The 17,868-nt window shown below is 39.2% G+C and overlaps 1 protein-coding gene across 1 annotated transcript in view; it reads right to left on the bottom strand.

Annotated features, from left to right (window-relative positions):
* The window catches only part of LOC126181485 (guanine nucleotide-binding protein-like 3 homolog), an 87,944-nt gene that overhangs the window by 62,056 nt on the left and 8,020 nt on the right, over window positions 1-17,868 (bottom strand). Inside the window, exons 3-4 of the mRNA XM_049924775.1 lie at window positions 6,847-7,148; window positions 1,895-2,030 (exon numbers count right to left, since the gene is read on the bottom strand). Of these exons, the coding sequence (XP_049780732.1) occupies window positions 1,895-2,030; window positions 6,847-7,148 (438 nt within the window). The remainder of the gene's footprint in view (window positions 1-1,894; window positions 2,031-6,846; window positions 7,149-17,868) is intronic.

Raw genomic sequence — 17,868 nt, 5'->3', positions numbered from 1 at the left:
ACACCCCATTGGCACGAAATTATGAATGTTCTGGAATTTTTTTAAATGTGTAGAATATCTAACGCAATAACCAAAAGATTCCTCCAGAGCTCATGTATTTCTCATCTGCTGACTGACCACACTTGAAAACAATAACAAGCAGAAAGCTTGCTGGAAATGCTGCATTCTACGCATGTGCACACACACCTCTTCTATTGCACAAGTGCAGATCCATAGCAGAATAGAATGGCTCATATTTCTCTCCAGTGAATGATCTGTTGGCTGAAATCACAGCTTCACTCGTTCTGCCACTAGGTAGCAGGCTGTCCACACATGACTTGTTCGTGTAATACCAGATTTATACTGTACAAATTTTATGGATCAAGGGAGAAGGAATTTCATTTGTCTAACAACGAACCAGAAACAGCAGGATAATATTAAAATTCACTACCTACAATGAAGAACGTCTGTGGCCTTATAGGTGACTCACTGGTGGATTGCTGGGATCATAGGTATCATTAGTGAATTAAGTGAAATCACTGTAATCTTTATGCTATCACATAGACTGACAACTGCATACTGGTTTCCATCTACAGAAAAAACAGTAGCAATAGTGCTCATTTTCAATGGTCGATGTTTAGAAGACTGTCGGTACCCTAGGCATCACTCGGTACAAAGTAAGATACTGACTTACTTGAATGCATATTTAGTTCATCTGAACTACTAATTTCAGTTCTAACCAAAGAGCACAAAAGTACTATCATTTACAACCTGGATATTTTGGAATTTGTATACTTATTTTGGAAGCTTTTGACCATGTATATCTAGGATGAATTAAAATGTTGTATCAAATAAGACTAGAGTTTGATTTCATGATATTAATATGTAATGGAAACTGGCTTAATGTGTGGCAAAGTTTCCAACTGTTTATAAAGCTTGTTAAACTTTTTCAAAGAACCTGGAAAATTATTTTTGTTCACATAAAAAAAGCAACAAAATAAGTTCAACTGTTACAGAGACAGAACATTTTAATATTGTACGCAATTGAAAAATGTCACCAGAAGTGCCATCTTTAGTGGCAACTTTCCCTTTCACAATACTGTTACATTCCATCCTGGATTTTCCATTGTTCAATAAGGTTTTCAATATTTTTATGTACAGCACACGAACAGGTGTTGGAATACTAAATGTATTTATCATAGGTTTACATTCTACCAACTGAAGATTAGCTTCTGTTTCATACACGATTTATCTAACTGCATTTGTGGAAAACATGTTACTAACAAAGTTTTTCACTTTACATTTCCCTGCGCCACCTATTTAAATGTTCACAATTCGTCATCAAGTGCACTGAATATACTACCCACATTAACAGCTTACATACTGTAATACAAGTTTGAAATAGAAAATGATTCCATTTCGAGCATTTTTCGCTTGAAATGTGAAACTTTATCCTGGAATAAGATAGGAGTTTCTCATGCCACTTTTGAAGATTATACAAATCAAGGAATTTTAGAGGCAATCCTTTACATAGATAAAGCAGTGAGGAAAAAGAAATTGTACATAAACTGCAGTTTGAGCCACAATGCATTTCCTTACAGTACAGAAGTCTGAGTAAACCATTTTATTTATGCACAATGAATTTCCAGTCCAACATAATTTTAACCTGCCACATTAAATTTAATTAATGAAATAGTATGTTCCACACAAGTATTACATGGCAACTGATGTACAATAACTCACTGTGGTAGAGGCTAACAGACATTTGTGGCTATGGATCACTTTTTTCAAGGTTGCATAAAGGGAGGGGACAGACCACGAATTACAATACACATGCAATGAAAACTAAGAGCTGTCAAAAGAAAAGGGGATTGGATGATGATAGATTATCTTGCAAGTAGAAGCTATACACTACCTGCTTTGTTCAGAACAAGAACAAGTCTCTTGCTGCCAGCAGAATCGCGAACAGCTTGCTCTACCTGTTGACAGCGCGTTCCCAAAGGATCTCTGGCATCCACAACCTCCAGAATGACATCAGCTGCTTGCAACACCTGGGCCACAATTGTGTTGGATACTGGTTACAAAACAGTTTCACAGTTTTTAAAAATACACATATAAAAAAAAAATCTCTCATGACACAGGAACAGGCTAAGCAAGGACCAAAACATCATAAGAAGGTTTCATGAAAAGTTTCTCTCTCAACACAATTTCTACTGTGTATGCGTATGGTCAAGCAAGATTTTCACTTCTTTCATTCCCTCAGCAAATAAATTTGTTTTCCACTCTCCATAACACTCATTTAAAACACAGATAATCAGCTTATCCAACAAATTTCTTCCTCATATATGATTTCTTGACGACAAGACAGAAGGACAATTATGGTCCTACTAATAGATGCAGTCTAAGACCAGATTGGAAGAAGAAATCAGCCATGTTCTTTTCTAAAAAACCAACCCCCCACTTTACCTCACACAATTTAGAGAGACCACAGAAAACTTAAACCCAAATGGCTAGGTAGGGATTTGAAACACCATGCTCCAGAATGTGAGTCAGGTGTCCTTAAGCTAGGAAACACCAAAATAGTCAAACAAGGTCAAATCTCGCTGGCCGGTGTGGCCGTGTGGTTCTAGGCGCTTCAGTCTGGAACCGCGTGACCGCTACTATCGCAGGTTCGAATCCTGCCCCGGGCATGGATGTGTGTGATGTCCTTAGGTTAGTTAGGTTTAAGTAGTTCTAAGTTCTAGGGGACTGATGACCGCAGACGTTAAGTCCCATAGTGCTCAGAGCCATTTGAATCAAATCTCAGAAAAAGAGTGGGTGGGAAAGTATTTAAAAACTCAGCACACTGTGAACTTTTGCCAATATAAATACAAATGTTTGGGCAGATGCTCTTTCCTAGTAGATTGTTTATTTGTATGCTAATGCAGAGCTGTTCTCATTTAATTCACTATGCAAACTGTCCAATAATGTGTAATTAGAATCAGTAACAGATTTACCACTTTACAGGCAGTCTACCAAGATATTTCTTAGCGATTAACAAAAATGGAAATAAACTTATTGAAGAATTAAGGGGAGGACCTTGATGAAACTGACCAAAAATGCCAATTTTCGATTTATTTTTTATTTGTTAGTACAACTCATGGAGAATAAGTTCCCAAAGTTTCAATATTGAAATCACATCCAAAGTCCCTGAAATTTAATTAAAAGTGTGATGCGGCCTCCCTGCCACATCCACGTTTTGAAGCAGCACTCCAATACCAGCTCAGGGAACAACGATTCTGTGTATTACTTTCAACCAAACATGTGCAGGATACATCTAGAAGGCCATGATAGATACTCTTTGGTTTAATAGATCATCTTTGACTCTGTTCCATATCTTATAAACATTAACAAACTAGCTTTCTGATGAAGCAATTCTTTTTTTGCTTTGTGATACTGATGGAGATTTATACAAGTGTTCGATTCTTTCTTCATTCAGTTATGCCACAATCACAAAGAGAGTACAAAACACTGGATAAACTGCATTTGAATAAGTTAGTGAATGGAAGACGTGAGGCTACATCCGAAGTAAGAACATCTGCTGAAAATGTGAACTCATCTCCTAGCAGCTCCAAGCGAAAAATTGGTGAGGTGAATGGTGCATACCACAGTGATGAATCTCGGTACACTGGATTTAGATTAATTGACCTTGAATTATTGACTGCAGCAATGAAATTTTCTTGTGTTTGTAAGACGCGTGGTAGTGATAACATTCAGATTATAGATGATGGTAAGGGAGTAGGCTTGGCAGCAAATCTGCATATTATGTGCAAAAAATGCGATGCTGTCAGCTCATTCAAAACTTCTAACTCTAAAAACTGTTACTATGAAGCTAATATGAGGTTTACCTATGGACTGAGGTGCATTGGAGGTGGGAAAGAAGGGGGAAATTCATTGTGTGGAATAATGAATATGCCAGTGCCATGTCTGAGATTTACACAAATAAACCGTGTACTGGAAAACATAAATTTCTGATGTGTGTGAGGACAGTATGATCACAACTACAGTAGAAGCTATTGCAGACAATGGCCCATTAGATGAGAACGATTCTCGTCAAGTTATAACAGATCTTGTTGTGTCATGTGATGGTAAATTCATGAAAAGAGGGCATACATCTTTATATGGTGTGTCAAGTGTCATAAGTATTGACACAGGGAAAGTACTAGATGTTCAAGTTATGAGCAAATTCTGCCATAACTGTGCACTTAGTGGAGAATGTAAAGGACATAACTTTCTGGTTCCAGTGGTGGAATGGAAGGAGCTGGTATGCAAATTATCTTTAAGAGATCGGTCAAGGAATGTGGTGTCAAATATGTGAAATATCTTGGGGATGGTAACTCCAGTACATTCAAGTCTGTGAATGAGAGCCAACCTTATGGAGAACTTTCAAGTGAGAAACTTGAATGCATAGGTCACATCCAGAAGAGAATGGGCTCAAGATTGAGGAAACTTGTCAGTGACATGAAGGGCAAAAAGTAGGAAGATGGAAAGGGCATTGGTGGACACAACAGACTCACAAAGAAGATGATAGACTCTCCAAGTGTATTATGGCAAGGCTATTAGACAGAACCTATCCAGTGTAAATGACATGAAAAGTGCAGTATGGGCTACGTATTTCCACATGTTGTCAATAGATGAACGAACACCCTATTCATAATCTGTGCCACATTAGCTGGTGTAAATATCTACAAACTGAGAGGGATAACAACCCATACATTCACAAGGAGATGCTTCCAAATTGTATCCTGGATCTTGTCAAGCCCACTTCCAGGTTTCTGGCAGATCCTGCACTTCTCAGAAAGGGTGTTCAAGGCAAAACCCAAAATCCAAATGAGTCTGTAAATTCACTCATATGGAAACAATGCCCTAAAAACACATTTGAATCTGCTACAGTTGTCAGAATTGCAACTTATGATGCAGTTATTGTATTTAATGATGGGAACGTCGGGAGGATGAAGGTATTAGAAAGAATGGGCATAGGAAATTTTTGCTCAAGACATACTGAGAAATAGATTTACAGCGTGTCCCTGCAGCTGAAAAGTCAGTTGAAGACCTGGTAAAGGAAAGAAGATAGATAAAAAGACACCAGAAGAGAAGCCTTGAAGGGAAAGACGACCCAGAGTACAAATGTGGTGCCTTCTGAAGAAGTGACATAAGGAAAAAAGTTAGGTTGAACTTTATATTGTGTTTCTGAAAAGTTTGTTTTTTAAAGTTTATGTACCTTTTCCTAAGATTCTATGAATGCTAGAATTATGAAATTTTGCACACACATTTCTGTAAACCTAATAAATGTTGTGTCAAGAGCAAAATTTTGAAATTATGATTGCAAGCTGAGATATGGGGCAAAGTGCTTGGAATTTTGCATGAATTTAAAATTGTACTTATGGAATTATAACTAAAAAATTACGAAAATTCTCCTATTTGACCTATTCCAAAAACCTAATGAGAGAAGCTTACAAGATATAAAAAGATAAAACAGAGAAATTTTTGTAGAAATCTCTTGAACACTTTCTGAGAAAAAGGAACATATATTATTTTTTTAAAAATAAAACTTCAAATTTCATTCAAAAAAAGAAGCCGAATATATATAATCAAAGGATTTTATATGTAAATGTGTTACTTTCATGTAAAGCATGGTACAAAATTTCATTGCCATACCTCCAAAACTGTGGATTTGGTGCATTTTTCAAATAGTGTGTGTTTTTCATCAACGTCCCCCCTTAAAGGACTACCTCATAATTCATTTCTATTTTTTTTTCCTTCCAAAAACAGCGCAATGGACAAATAATGACACCACAAAATGTTGCTATTCTACTAAATAACTGTTGAATCATGCAGGTTAATGGAAAACTTCTTATTTCAAGTTTTCCACAATTGAGAAACAAACAAAAAGTGTATAAAACTTCCTAGCAGATTAAAACTGTGTGCCGGACCGAGCCTCGAACTTGGGACCTTTGCCTTTCGTGGGCAAGTGCTCTACCAACTGAGCTACCCAAGCACGACTCACGCCCCGTCCTCACAGCTTTAATTCCGCCAGTACCTCGTCTCCTACCTTCCAAACTTCACAGAAGCTCTCCTGCGAACCATGCAGAACTGCCAGGAAGTTTCATATCAGCACACACTCCGCTGTAGAGTGAAAATTTCATTCTAGAAACAACACCCAGGCTGTGGCTAAGCCATGTCTCTGCAATATCCTTTCTTCCAGGAGTGCTAGTTCTGTATGGTTCGCAGGAGTGCTTCTGTGAAGTTTGGAAGGTAGGAGACGAGGTACTGGCAGAATTAAAGCTGTGAGGACGGGGCGTGAGTTGTGCTTGGGTAGCTCAGTTGGAAGAGCACTTGCCCGCGAAAGGCAAAGGTCCCGAACTCGAGTCTCGGTCTGGCACACAGTTTTAATCTGCCAGGAAGTTTCATATCAGCGCACACTCCGCTGTAGAGTGAAAATTTCACTCTGAAAACTGTATAGGTAGTGTGTGACATGGTCCTCTAGAGGTTTTATGATCTAAGTAATAACTGTTGAAAATGTTAGAAATAGAACATCACTATGAACATTTATTTTATTTTAAAAGGCGCTTCATATTTCCAAGACTTTGGCTTGTAAACACTTGAACTGGGACAGGAGGAAAAAGGCGACAGAAGCAGAGTGAGAGTGAGCAGATATAGAAACCTCTCCATAATTTTTAGGTATTTCGTCTGTGAAATAAATAAGAAGCTTTCAAACACATGCCACACAACTTGCAAGGAAAGCTTTATTTTTTGGGAAAAACAAGGAGAAATTCTCAGCAAAAAGTGGATGATTATAGAAAGTAAGAACTGTAGATTAATTTTTACCTTTTTGAATTCTCTGTAATACGATTGCAACCTATCAACTTTGGTATATTTAACACCATCATCATTTGTTGTAATGTTCAAAGCCTCGTGAACTTTTTCTTTCTTTCCAGCTTCAGTAACAAGAGTCGACAAAGTAGCAGATTTTTGTGCTGTTTCCTTTTCTTTCTTCTTTTTCTCTTTTAACTCCTGCCTTATCCTCTGCTTTTCTTCTTCTTGTTTCTTCTTCAAAGCTTCTACTTCTTTTAATATGTCTTCTTTGAAAGGGCATATGTTTGGAACTTGAATAATTTTGTTTTTCTTGGCTAGAATGATGAATAATATGAAATCAGCATTAACATATTACATGTTAAAATTACATACGTAAAGCCAGAGCAGCAGCAGAATATATATATATATATATATATATATATATATATATATATATATATATATATATATATATATATATAATGTGACTTACCAAACGAAAGCGCTGGCATGTTGATAGACACACAAACAAACACGAACATACACACAGAATTCAAGCTTTCGCAAGCAACGGTTGCTTTATCAGGAAAGAGGAAAGGAGAGGGAAAGACGAAAGGATGTGGGTAAGGAGTCATTCCAATAGGCAAAGATATATATATATATAAGACGGAAACATTCCACGTGGGAAAAATATATCTAAAAAGAAAGATGATGAGACTTACCAAACAAAAGCGCTGGCAGGTCGATAGACACACAAACAAACACAAACATACACACAAAATTCTAGCTTTCACAACCAACGGTTGCCTCGTCAGGAAAGAGGGAAGGAGAGGGAGAGACGAAAGGATTTGGGTTTTAAGGGAGAGGGTAAGGAGTCATTCCAATCCCGGGAGCGTTGTGTTTGTTTGTGTGTCTATCGACCTGCCAGCGCTTTTGTTTGGTAAGCAGACAAATGTCTGCTTGTGTCTGTGTACATGCGGATGGATATGTGTGTGTGTGTGTGCGCGAGTGTATACCTGTCCTTTTTTCCCCCTAAGGTAAGTCTTTCCGCTCCCGGGATTGGAATGACTCCTTACCCTCTCCCTTAAAACACACATCCTTTCGTCTTTCCCTCTCCTTCCCTCTTTCCTGATGAGGCAACAGTTTGTTGCGAAAGCTTTAATTTTGTGTGTATGTTTGTGTTCGTTTGTGTGTCTGTCGACCTGCCAGCACTTTCATTTGGTAAGTCACAACATCTTTGTTTTTAGGTATATTTTTCCTTCATGGAATGTTTCCTTCTATTATATATATATATATATATATAAGAAAGATGATGAGACTTACCAAACAAAAGCGCTGGCAGGTCAATAGACACACAAAATTCAAGCTTTCGCAACCAACGGTTGCCTCATCAGGAAAGAGCGAAGGAGAGGGAAAGACGAAAGGATTAAAACCCAAATCCTTTCGTCTTTCCCTCTCCTTCCCTCTTTCCTGATGAGGCAACCTTGGTTGCGAAAGCTTGAATTTTGTGTGTATGTTTGTGTGTCTATCAACCTGCCAGCACTTTTGTTTGGTAAGTCTCATCATCTTTCTTTTTAGATATACTTTTCCCACGAGGAAAGTTTCCCTCTATTTTATATATATATATATATATATATATATACGAGGTGCATTCAAGTTCTAAGGCCTCCGATTTTTTTTGTCCAGACTGGAAAGAGATAGAAACATGCGCATTGTTTTAAAATGAGGTCGCGTTCATTGTCAATACGTCCCAGAGATGGCAGCACCATACGGCAGATGGAATTTTACCGCCAGCGGCGAGAATGAGATCTGTTTTAAATACTTAAAATGGCGACGTTTTCCTGACTTGAACAGCGTGCAATCATTAGTTTTCTGAATTTGCGTGGTGTGAAACCAATTGAAATTCATCGACAGTTGAAGGAGACATGTGGTGATGGAGTTATGGATGTGTTGAAAGTGCGTTCGTGGGTGCGACAGTTTAATGAAGGCAGAACATCGTGTGACAACAAACCGAAACAACCTCGGGCTCGCACAAGCCGGTCTGACGACATGATCGAGAAAGTGGAGAGAATTGTTTTGGGGGATCGCCGAATGGCTGTTGAACAGATCACCTCCAGAGTTGGCATTTCTGTGGGTTCTGTGCACACAATCCTGCATGACGACCTGAAAATGCAAAAAGTGTCATCCAGGTGGGTGCCACGAATGCTGACGGACGACCACACGGCTGCCCGTGCGGCATGTTGCCAAGCAATGTTGACAAGCAACGACAGCATGAATGGGACTTTCTTTTCGTCGGTTGTGACAATGGATGAGACGTGGATGCCATTTTTCAATCCAGAAACAAAGCGCCAGTCAGCTCAATGGAAGCACACAGATTCACCACCACCAAAAAAATTTCAGGTAACCGCCAGTGCTGAAAAAAGGATGGTGTCCATGTTGTGGGACAGCGAGGGCGTAATCTTTATCCATTGCGTTCCAAAGGGCACTACGGTAACAGGTGCATCCTACAAAAATGTTTTGAAGAGCAAATTCCTTCCTGCACTGCAACAAAAACGTCCGGGAAGGGCTGCATGTGTGCTGTTTCACCGAGACAATGCACCCGCACATCGAGCTAACGTTACGCAACAGTTTCTTCGTGATAACAACTTTGAAGTGGTTCCTCATGCTCCCTACTCACCTGACCTGGCTCCTAGTGACTTTTGGCTTTTTCCAACAATGAAAGACACTCTCCGTGGCCGCACATTCACCAGCGGTGCTGCTATTGCCTCAGCGATTTTCCAGTGGTCAAAACAGACTCCTAAAGAAGGCTTCGCCGCTGCTATGGAATCATGGCGTCAGCGTTCTGAAAAATGTTTACGTCTGCAGGTCGATTACGTCTAGAGGTAACGCCAGTTTCATCGATTTCGGGTGAGTAGTTAATTAGAAAAAAAATCGGAGGCCTTAGAACTTTAATGCACCTCTTATATCGTGTGCGTGTGTGTGTGTGTGTGTGTGTGTGTGTGTGTGTGTAAAGCCCTTCTGGAAACCAAAGTGACATTTTGTTAAATCTTTATTTTTACAAAGGTATGAAGCTACTCTACAATACATTACTTTTTTAAGAATTTTGGATAAGGCAGTCAGAAGAGAGATTGGGCGGTAGTTGTTGACATCAGACGTATCCCCTTTTTTATGCGGTGGTACAACAATGGCATACTTCAGTCTATCTGGGAAAATACCCTGCTTCAGAGAGCTATTACATATGTGGCTAAGAATCCCAATTATTTCTTGGGAACAAGCTTTTATTACCCTGCTGGAAATGCCATCAATTCCATGTGAGCTTTTATTCTTGAGAGAGTTTATTATCTTTCTAATTTCAGAAAGAGAGGTGGGTGGAATTTCAATTGTATCAAATGGTGTGGGTAAGGACTCTTCCATTAACTGCCTTGCTTCTTCTAATGAACATTTAGATCCTATTTTCTCTACAACATTTAAAAAATGATTATTCAAAATGTTTTCAACTTCCGGCTTGTTTATCAAGTTTCCATTCGCTTTGATGGTGATGCCGTCATCATGTACTCTTGGTTGTCCTGTCTCCCTTGTAATATTGTCCAAGTAAGAAAGTAGAATGCAATTTCTGACTTGTGCGTGGTACATGGCACAATAGATTTGTGATGAAGTGGCAAAAATGAGAAATAGCATTTGGCATGACAAGTGTCAGCTAATAAAGGGCAGACATAAATTCACTCAGCAAGCAGTAAATAAAAACAAAGAAAAATACGGAGAGGGTATTACGGTTCATGGAGAAGAAATTAAAACTATAGGGATTTCTGATGACATTTTAATTCTGTCAGTGATGGCAAAGGACTTGGAAGATCAATTGAACCGAGTGGATAATGAGTAAAAATGAGATTACAAGATGTACAACAACAAAAGTAAAATATGGGAAATGATTTGTAGACATATTTAATTAGGCAATGTTGACAAAATTGCATTACATAATGGAATAACAAAACTAGCAGATTAGTTTCTCTATTTACACAACAAAAGAATAGATGGTGGCTACATTAAAGGGGATATAAATGCAGACTGGCAACAATAAGAAAGGTGTTTCTGAAAAGAGAAATATTTTATCAGCCGATATCAATGGACTATAAGTGTGAGAAAGACTTTCTTGAAAATATTTTTATAGAGTGTAGACTTGTACAGAATTGAAACATGGGAGGTGAACATTACAGGCAAGAAGACAATAAAAGTTTTTCCAAATGTGGTGCTACAGAAAACTCCTGTACATCTGACAGGTAGTTTGGACAACTAATGAAGAAATAATAAATTGAATTAGGGAGGAAAGAAGTCGATAAGTGAATTTAACTAAAGGGAGGGATAAGTTGATAGGATTCATCCTGAAGCATCACGGAATATTCCATTTGATGATGGAAGTAAGTGCTGTGGGGTAAAAATCATAGAAAGAGACTAGATTGTGTAAGCAGGTTCATGCGGATTTAGGTTGCAGCAGTTATGCTCAGCTGAGAGGAGATAGATCGATCAAACCACCTTCAGGCTGAAAACCACAGTGACAATGACGACAATAACAGCAGCAGCATTAGCAGCAGCAGCAGCAGCAGAGAAACAACTGAATTCACAGAGTATCCGTCTCTCAGTTTTCAGAAAGTATTTGATGTCATTCTATATGTCCCGTAGTCAACAAAATATGTGCTTATGTATTATTGAATCAGGTATGCAGTTTTAATGGTGGTTTGTTAGCAAGTGCACAACAGCACTCAGTAGGCTAACATCCAGGTGCCGAAAAATCCTTAAGATGGATTATAACACTAAAGAAAACTGAAAGAATATATTAACAGAATTCAATAGATGGCTAACCTCTAGACGAGGAGCAGTGTTGGCCAAGGCATTTATCTTCTATGTTAAACGAGCTGGCAAGGTGTGTGTTTTGCATAACTAACTGGAGGACTGTTTTTGGTAGCCAAATAAGAAGCAGCGACATACATGATGTATTCTGAACACCAAAATTGACATCATTTAGTATTCTCTAGAAATTATTTGTAATTACATTGAGTCAGGAAATGTTGGCTTAAATTGGGATTACCAGGGCTTTTCATTATTTTTTCTTATGTTCTGAAATGAAAGTTATGTGAATGACAGTTGTGTCACCCATAGTATATGTTAGGTTCCAAGTTAATAGTTTGGTTGTGAACTGATAAAGTCAACAAACATGCCACTGGAAGAGAAAGCTTGGGTATGTTTACTGGGCAGTTCAAGTAGTGATTTCAGCTGTGTATTATTTTCCACAAAATTCTTTTCATAGTTACTGAGAATATTTTGAGAACTTAGGGGATTAGGGCAACAAATTGTTTTACATGGTAGGCTTTGGGACAACTACTGCAACAAATTGTGGAAAAAATGTAGTATTGCTAATGCTTATTCATGGCATACTTAAAATTAACTATTCATTAGATTAGACTGATGAGTTTACGGGAACAAAGCATTAGGTCATCAGACATTCTACACTAAGTACCACATCAATGATATTCCTCAAAAAGAAATGAGAAGGACAGCCAAAATGACCATCAGTATGTTTAGCTTGGATGGAAAAAGTGGGAAGGAAGTATAAAGGAAAGCTAAATTACCATAAGATGGAGGGGGGGGGGGGGGGGGAACTATATCAGCTAAAAACAGCCCAACACCCCATGCAGCATCACAGATACTGCTTACTGATATTGAAGTGGGGTGGACACAGCTGCATGTTTTGGAATTTTTGTCATCGTAGAAGATAGACAACTGCCTGTGGAATGTCCCAAGTTCCAGCTACAAGGATGTAAAAAACTCTTCGGAAAGAATTACTGTGGTGGACAATGGAATGTTCAGCTGTTGTGATACAGCTTGTACTTTCAGCATTATCAGTCACGGCAACAGTAGCTTCTTTAACAATTTGTGGTGCAAATGGCAGTCGGCCCCTCCCAGGAGCAATTCCCAAATTGCCAGCTAACTTGAACTTCCAAATCATTTTCTTCAACCCCAGTGCAGAAATAGGACCTCTCCACAATCCTTTAGTGCATCATATTTGCAAAGGGCGGCAGCACTACTGTTATTGTTCTGATAGAGCAGCTTTACAAGTAAAGTCCTGCTCAAATTGTATGGACCCATGAGTGTATACAAATATAAAGCACACTGATGTTTGAGTTTTAACACTATGTCGCCATATCAGTACCAGTACCAGCACCTAATGGCAAGTCATGAAACTAACACTACTAACAATGCAAAGCCTCCAGCGAATATTGTCTGGATATCATTCCTGCAAAGTTGGGTATCCATATGGAAAATAGTTTTCCGTCTACACTGGCTCAAGCAGCGAAAGTTTAATTATAACCTCCCTGTAAACATGCAAGGGTCTGCAATGAATCTCCAGTTGCCAAAAAAACAATGAGGTCTTTGGTTCACTGGAAGTGCTTCCAGAAATTTGTGTTTTCCTTTTAAATACAGGGTCCGGCATAAAAAACTCCCCGATTACAAAGTAACGTGCAGCGGACAGTAGAAGGAGCAGAGTGGTGGGGGGCGCGTCGTTAAGTAGCTGCCTACGTGCCGTTTTCAGTGTACTGGTGTGAACACAATCCCCAAGAACTTCATCAACGACCACTTCATAGCCCTAAAGTAACAGTATGGTGTGCTGTTTACAATTCCGGAGTGATCGGTCCTTACTTTTTCGAAGAAAATGACAGGAATTTAACCGTCAACAGTGAACGCTATTGTGCCATGCTCCGCGACTTTCTCCAACCGCAACTAAGGGAGCTTTTTGGTGAAATAGAGAACGTGTAGTTTCAGCAAGATGGTGCTACAGCCCACACAGCGCGGCAGTCACTGGCATTGGTGAAGGAAATGTTTCCTGGACATGTGATCTCGTTGCGTGGAGACATTGGCTGGCCCCCACGATCGCCGGACTTAACGCCCTGTGATTTCTTTCTTTGGGGCTATTTAAAAGCAAAAGTTTATGAACAACGTCCACAATCTTTACGAACCCTGAAAAAAGCAATTACACAAGAGGTTGAAGCTATTCCACCTGAAATGACTCAAAGAGTAATGAATAACTTCAGGGAAAGACTCAATCAGTGTGTCGACAGTGCAGGAAGCCATTTAAGGGATGTTTTATTTAAAAAGTAAGACCATAAGAGTATTTTCTAAAATGGCATAATATGTACTTTTATTTAGTATAAATAAAATTGTTCTACCTTATTTGGTTTTGTTTTTATTAGCTTTCCTTAAAGGGGAGGTTTTTCTGCCGGACCTTGTATAAGGTGCTACCATATTCAGCAGAATTTCAAAACTGGAAGATGAGATCCTAGTTAAGTTACAGAAAGCTGATCCTAGTGCAGTTACAAAAAGCTGCAGTCTTACATACTCATCACACGGAAGTTATTCCCACCACTTATTGTTGAGTTTGATTACTTCCCACTATGTCTCTTAACTTGCTTCAATTTTTGAGCGTTAGCAGTGCAGCACCACATACCAATACAGTTTTCGAGTCACTGGAAATAGCGTAGCAGACAATCTAGATACACAATGAAAAAGAAAGATGCAGACAGTGCAAGTACATCACGAGAAATGGTTGCCACTAGTGTTGATAAAGATCTTAACAAGAAGCAATGTTTCAAACTTGTTGCAAACAGTGCAGGAATCATTTTTGCAACAAAAACATGGTTCTAATGGCAGTACGGACATGGCTTCATGTTACAACAAAGAGGAATGTAGAAGTGTACACATAAATCAATCACAAGGTTGAACCAGGCCAGCTCACTAGCCACCTCTGCCCAAGAGTCAGCAAGACCACATCCTCTAGTCTTCAAATAAGATTACACAATCTGCAGTTTCGAATAAAGTTTAAAACTAAGTAACCTCCTTGAATGACACCAGCTAAAATTGAGGATAATGAGCCCGATAGCTTCATTACAGTAAAAGTAGGGCACTCTACTAAAATGTGCAGCACTGATAACGGACATTACATCGGCATTAAGATGCAGTGACATGTTTAAGGATCTATTCATGTGTCAGTCTAGTGTGGCCGATGCGAAGTCAGCACAGAACTGCAGATCCTCAGCAGGATATATTGCATGGATACAATCTTTTACAGTACATAGCTTAATAGTACAATATGCATTAGATGAGTATGTGCCAAGCAAAATCTTAAGAGCCACAGTGGTACAACAACCGAGTTAGAAAACTGCTACAGAAGCAAAGGGAACTTCACAGCAAACATAAACATAGCCAAAGCCTTGCACACAAACAAAAATTATGCGAAGCGAAATGTAGTGTGAGGAGGGCTATGCGAGAGGTGTTCAATGAATTCGAAAGTAAAGTTCTATGTACTGATTTGGCAGAAAATCCTAAGAAATTTTGGTCTATGTCAAAGCGGTAGGTAGATCAAAACAAAATGTCCAGACACTCTGTGACCAAAATGGTACTGAAACAGAGGACGACAGACTAAAGGTGGAAATACTAAATGTCTTTTTCCAATTTACACAGAGTACGCGAAGGAACTTGCCCCTCTTCTTGCAGCGGTGTATCGTAGGTCTCTAGAAGAGCGTAGCGTTCCAAAGGATTGGAAAAGGGCACAGGTCATCCCTGTTTTTAAGAAGGGACGTCGAACAGATGTGCAGAATTATAGACCTATATCTCTAACGTCAATCAGTTGTAGAATTTTGGAACAAGTATTATGTTTGAGTATAATGACTTTTCTGGAGACTAGAAATCTAGTCTGTAGAAATCAGCATGGGTTTCAAAAAAGACGATCGTGTGAAATTCAGCTCATGCTATTCATCCACGAGACTCAGAGGGCCACAGACACGGGTTCCCAGGTAGATGCCGTGTTTCTTGACTTCCGCAAGGCGTTCGATACAGTTCCACACAGTCGTTTAATGAACAAAGTAAGAGCATATGGACTATCAGACCAATTGTGTGATTGGATTGAAGAGTTCCTACATAACAGAACGCAGCATGTCATTCTCAATGGAGAGAAGTCTTCCGAAGTAAGAGTGATTTCAGGTGTGCAGCAGGGGAGTGTCGTAGGACCGTTGCTATTCACAATATACATAAATGACCTTGTGGATAAAATCGGAAGTTCACTGAAGCTTTTTGTGGATGATGCTGTAGTATATCGAGAGGTTATAACAATCGAAAATTGTACTGAAATGCAGGAGGATCTGCAACGATTTGACGCATGGTGCAGGGAATGGCAATTGAATCTCAATGTAGACAAGTGTAATGTGCTGCGAATACATAGAAAGAAAGATCCCTCATCATTTAGCTACAATATAGCAGGTCAGCAAGTGGAAGCAGTTAATTCCAAAAATTATCTGGGAGTAGGCATTAGGAGTGATTTAAAATTAATCATCGGTAAAGCAGATGCCAGACTGAGATTCATTGGAAGAATCCTAAGGAAATGCAATCCGAAAACAAAGGAAGTAGGTTACAGTACACTTGTTCACCCACTGCTTGAATATTGCTCACTAGTGTGGGATCCGTACCAGATAGGGTTGATAGAAGAGATAGAGAAGATCCAGCAGAGAGCAGCACACTTCATTACAGGATCATTCAGTAATCACAAAAGCGTTACGGAGATGACAGATAAACTCCAGTGGAAGACTTTGCAGGAGAGATGCTCAGTAGCTCGGTACAGGCTTTTGTTGAAGTTTCGAGAACTTACCTACACCAAGGAGTCAAGCAGTATATTGCTCCCTCCTACGTATATCTCACGAAGAGACCATGAGGATAAAATCAGAGAGATTAGAGCCCACACAGAGGCATGCCGACAATCTTTCTTTCCACGAACAATACAAGACCGGAATACAAGGGAGAATCGATAGAGGTACTCAAAGTACCCTCTGCCACACACCGTCAGTTGGCTTGAGAAGTATGGATATAGATGTAGATAGTGTCAGCTACTGCATAACACTTCTTATTACATGACACTAGAAGTTGTTGGGATAGGGTCTTCTGTAAATCGAGGCATGGTGTCCCTTATTCAGGGCATCGTTGCTGGTAGCATTCTTGGCCAAATTATCCGACTGTTCATTTCCTGCAATTCCAATGGCACTAAGGATCCTCCCTGTGCCTTGGAGCTCAAAGAGAAAGTCTTCAATGAATGATATGGTGTTGGTGTTGCAGGTAGCAGTAAGTAATAGCTTGTAAACTTCTCAGAGTGTCACTGCAAATAAGGAAAGTTTCTTGTAGGCAGATGTGGATGTGTCTAATCACATAATGGCCACTAGTTCGACAGTAAAAACACACTATTCTCGTGGTAGGGAATGCTGCTCACCACCACCTGTATGTGTGAAAGCAGAGTTCGTTAGGTCATCAACATAAGATCCACCAGTGTAAATGGTGTCCCAATACTGTCATTCTTTCATCGCTGAAAAAAAAAAATGTAGTAGTACAGATGGGTCTGTTATGTCTTTTGGCCAGAAGACTACAGTTACATGAAGATCTGAACCGAGACTCCTCTTATGAGGTGTTTGAGGGAACGATCGTGAGAGAGGGTTCAAAATGGTCATTGTAATTTAGAGAGGAGGGATTGTAGACAAGCTGATATTGGAACATAAGACCTAGGACATTGTTGTGGAGGTTGTGTACTTTTATCCGGGAAGAGAATATAACGATACAGATGATCTCTGATGCTATGTACATGTACAATGTAGTTAAGTAATAGTTGGAGGCATCAAACCAGTAAAGGGGGCATCCTTGACTCTCACAGGAAACTATTTATGATGTCTGTCCAAAAGCCACGAGCTAAGTCTCACCCCGCAGTGTTGTATTGGAGCTAAAGGTCATAACAAAAATGGAGCTGCCAATCCATAGTCCAGACTACTTAAGTCCAATGATGATTGTTTTATTAAGTCATAAAAAAATGAAGTGATAGATGCCCAAAAAATGTGTATGAAGCAGCATACAGCATTAAAGTTTGTCTAGAATTGTTGTTTCAACTGGCGTATATGAAGCAGCCCTGTCACCTTAGCATCAAAATTAGTCCTAGGAAGTGGTATGTTTCTAAAACTTAACATAAATCACAAT

This window comes from Schistocerca cancellata, chromosome 1, assembly GCF_023864275.1.
Source record: "Schistocerca cancellata isolate TAMUIC-IGC-003103 chromosome 1, iqSchCanc2.1, whole genome shotgun sequence".
Lineage (NCBI taxonomy): Eukaryota > Metazoa > Arthropoda > Insecta > Orthoptera > Acrididae > Schistocerca > Schistocerca cancellata.
This window is presented reverse-complemented; position numbering and strand designations above follow the sequence as displayed.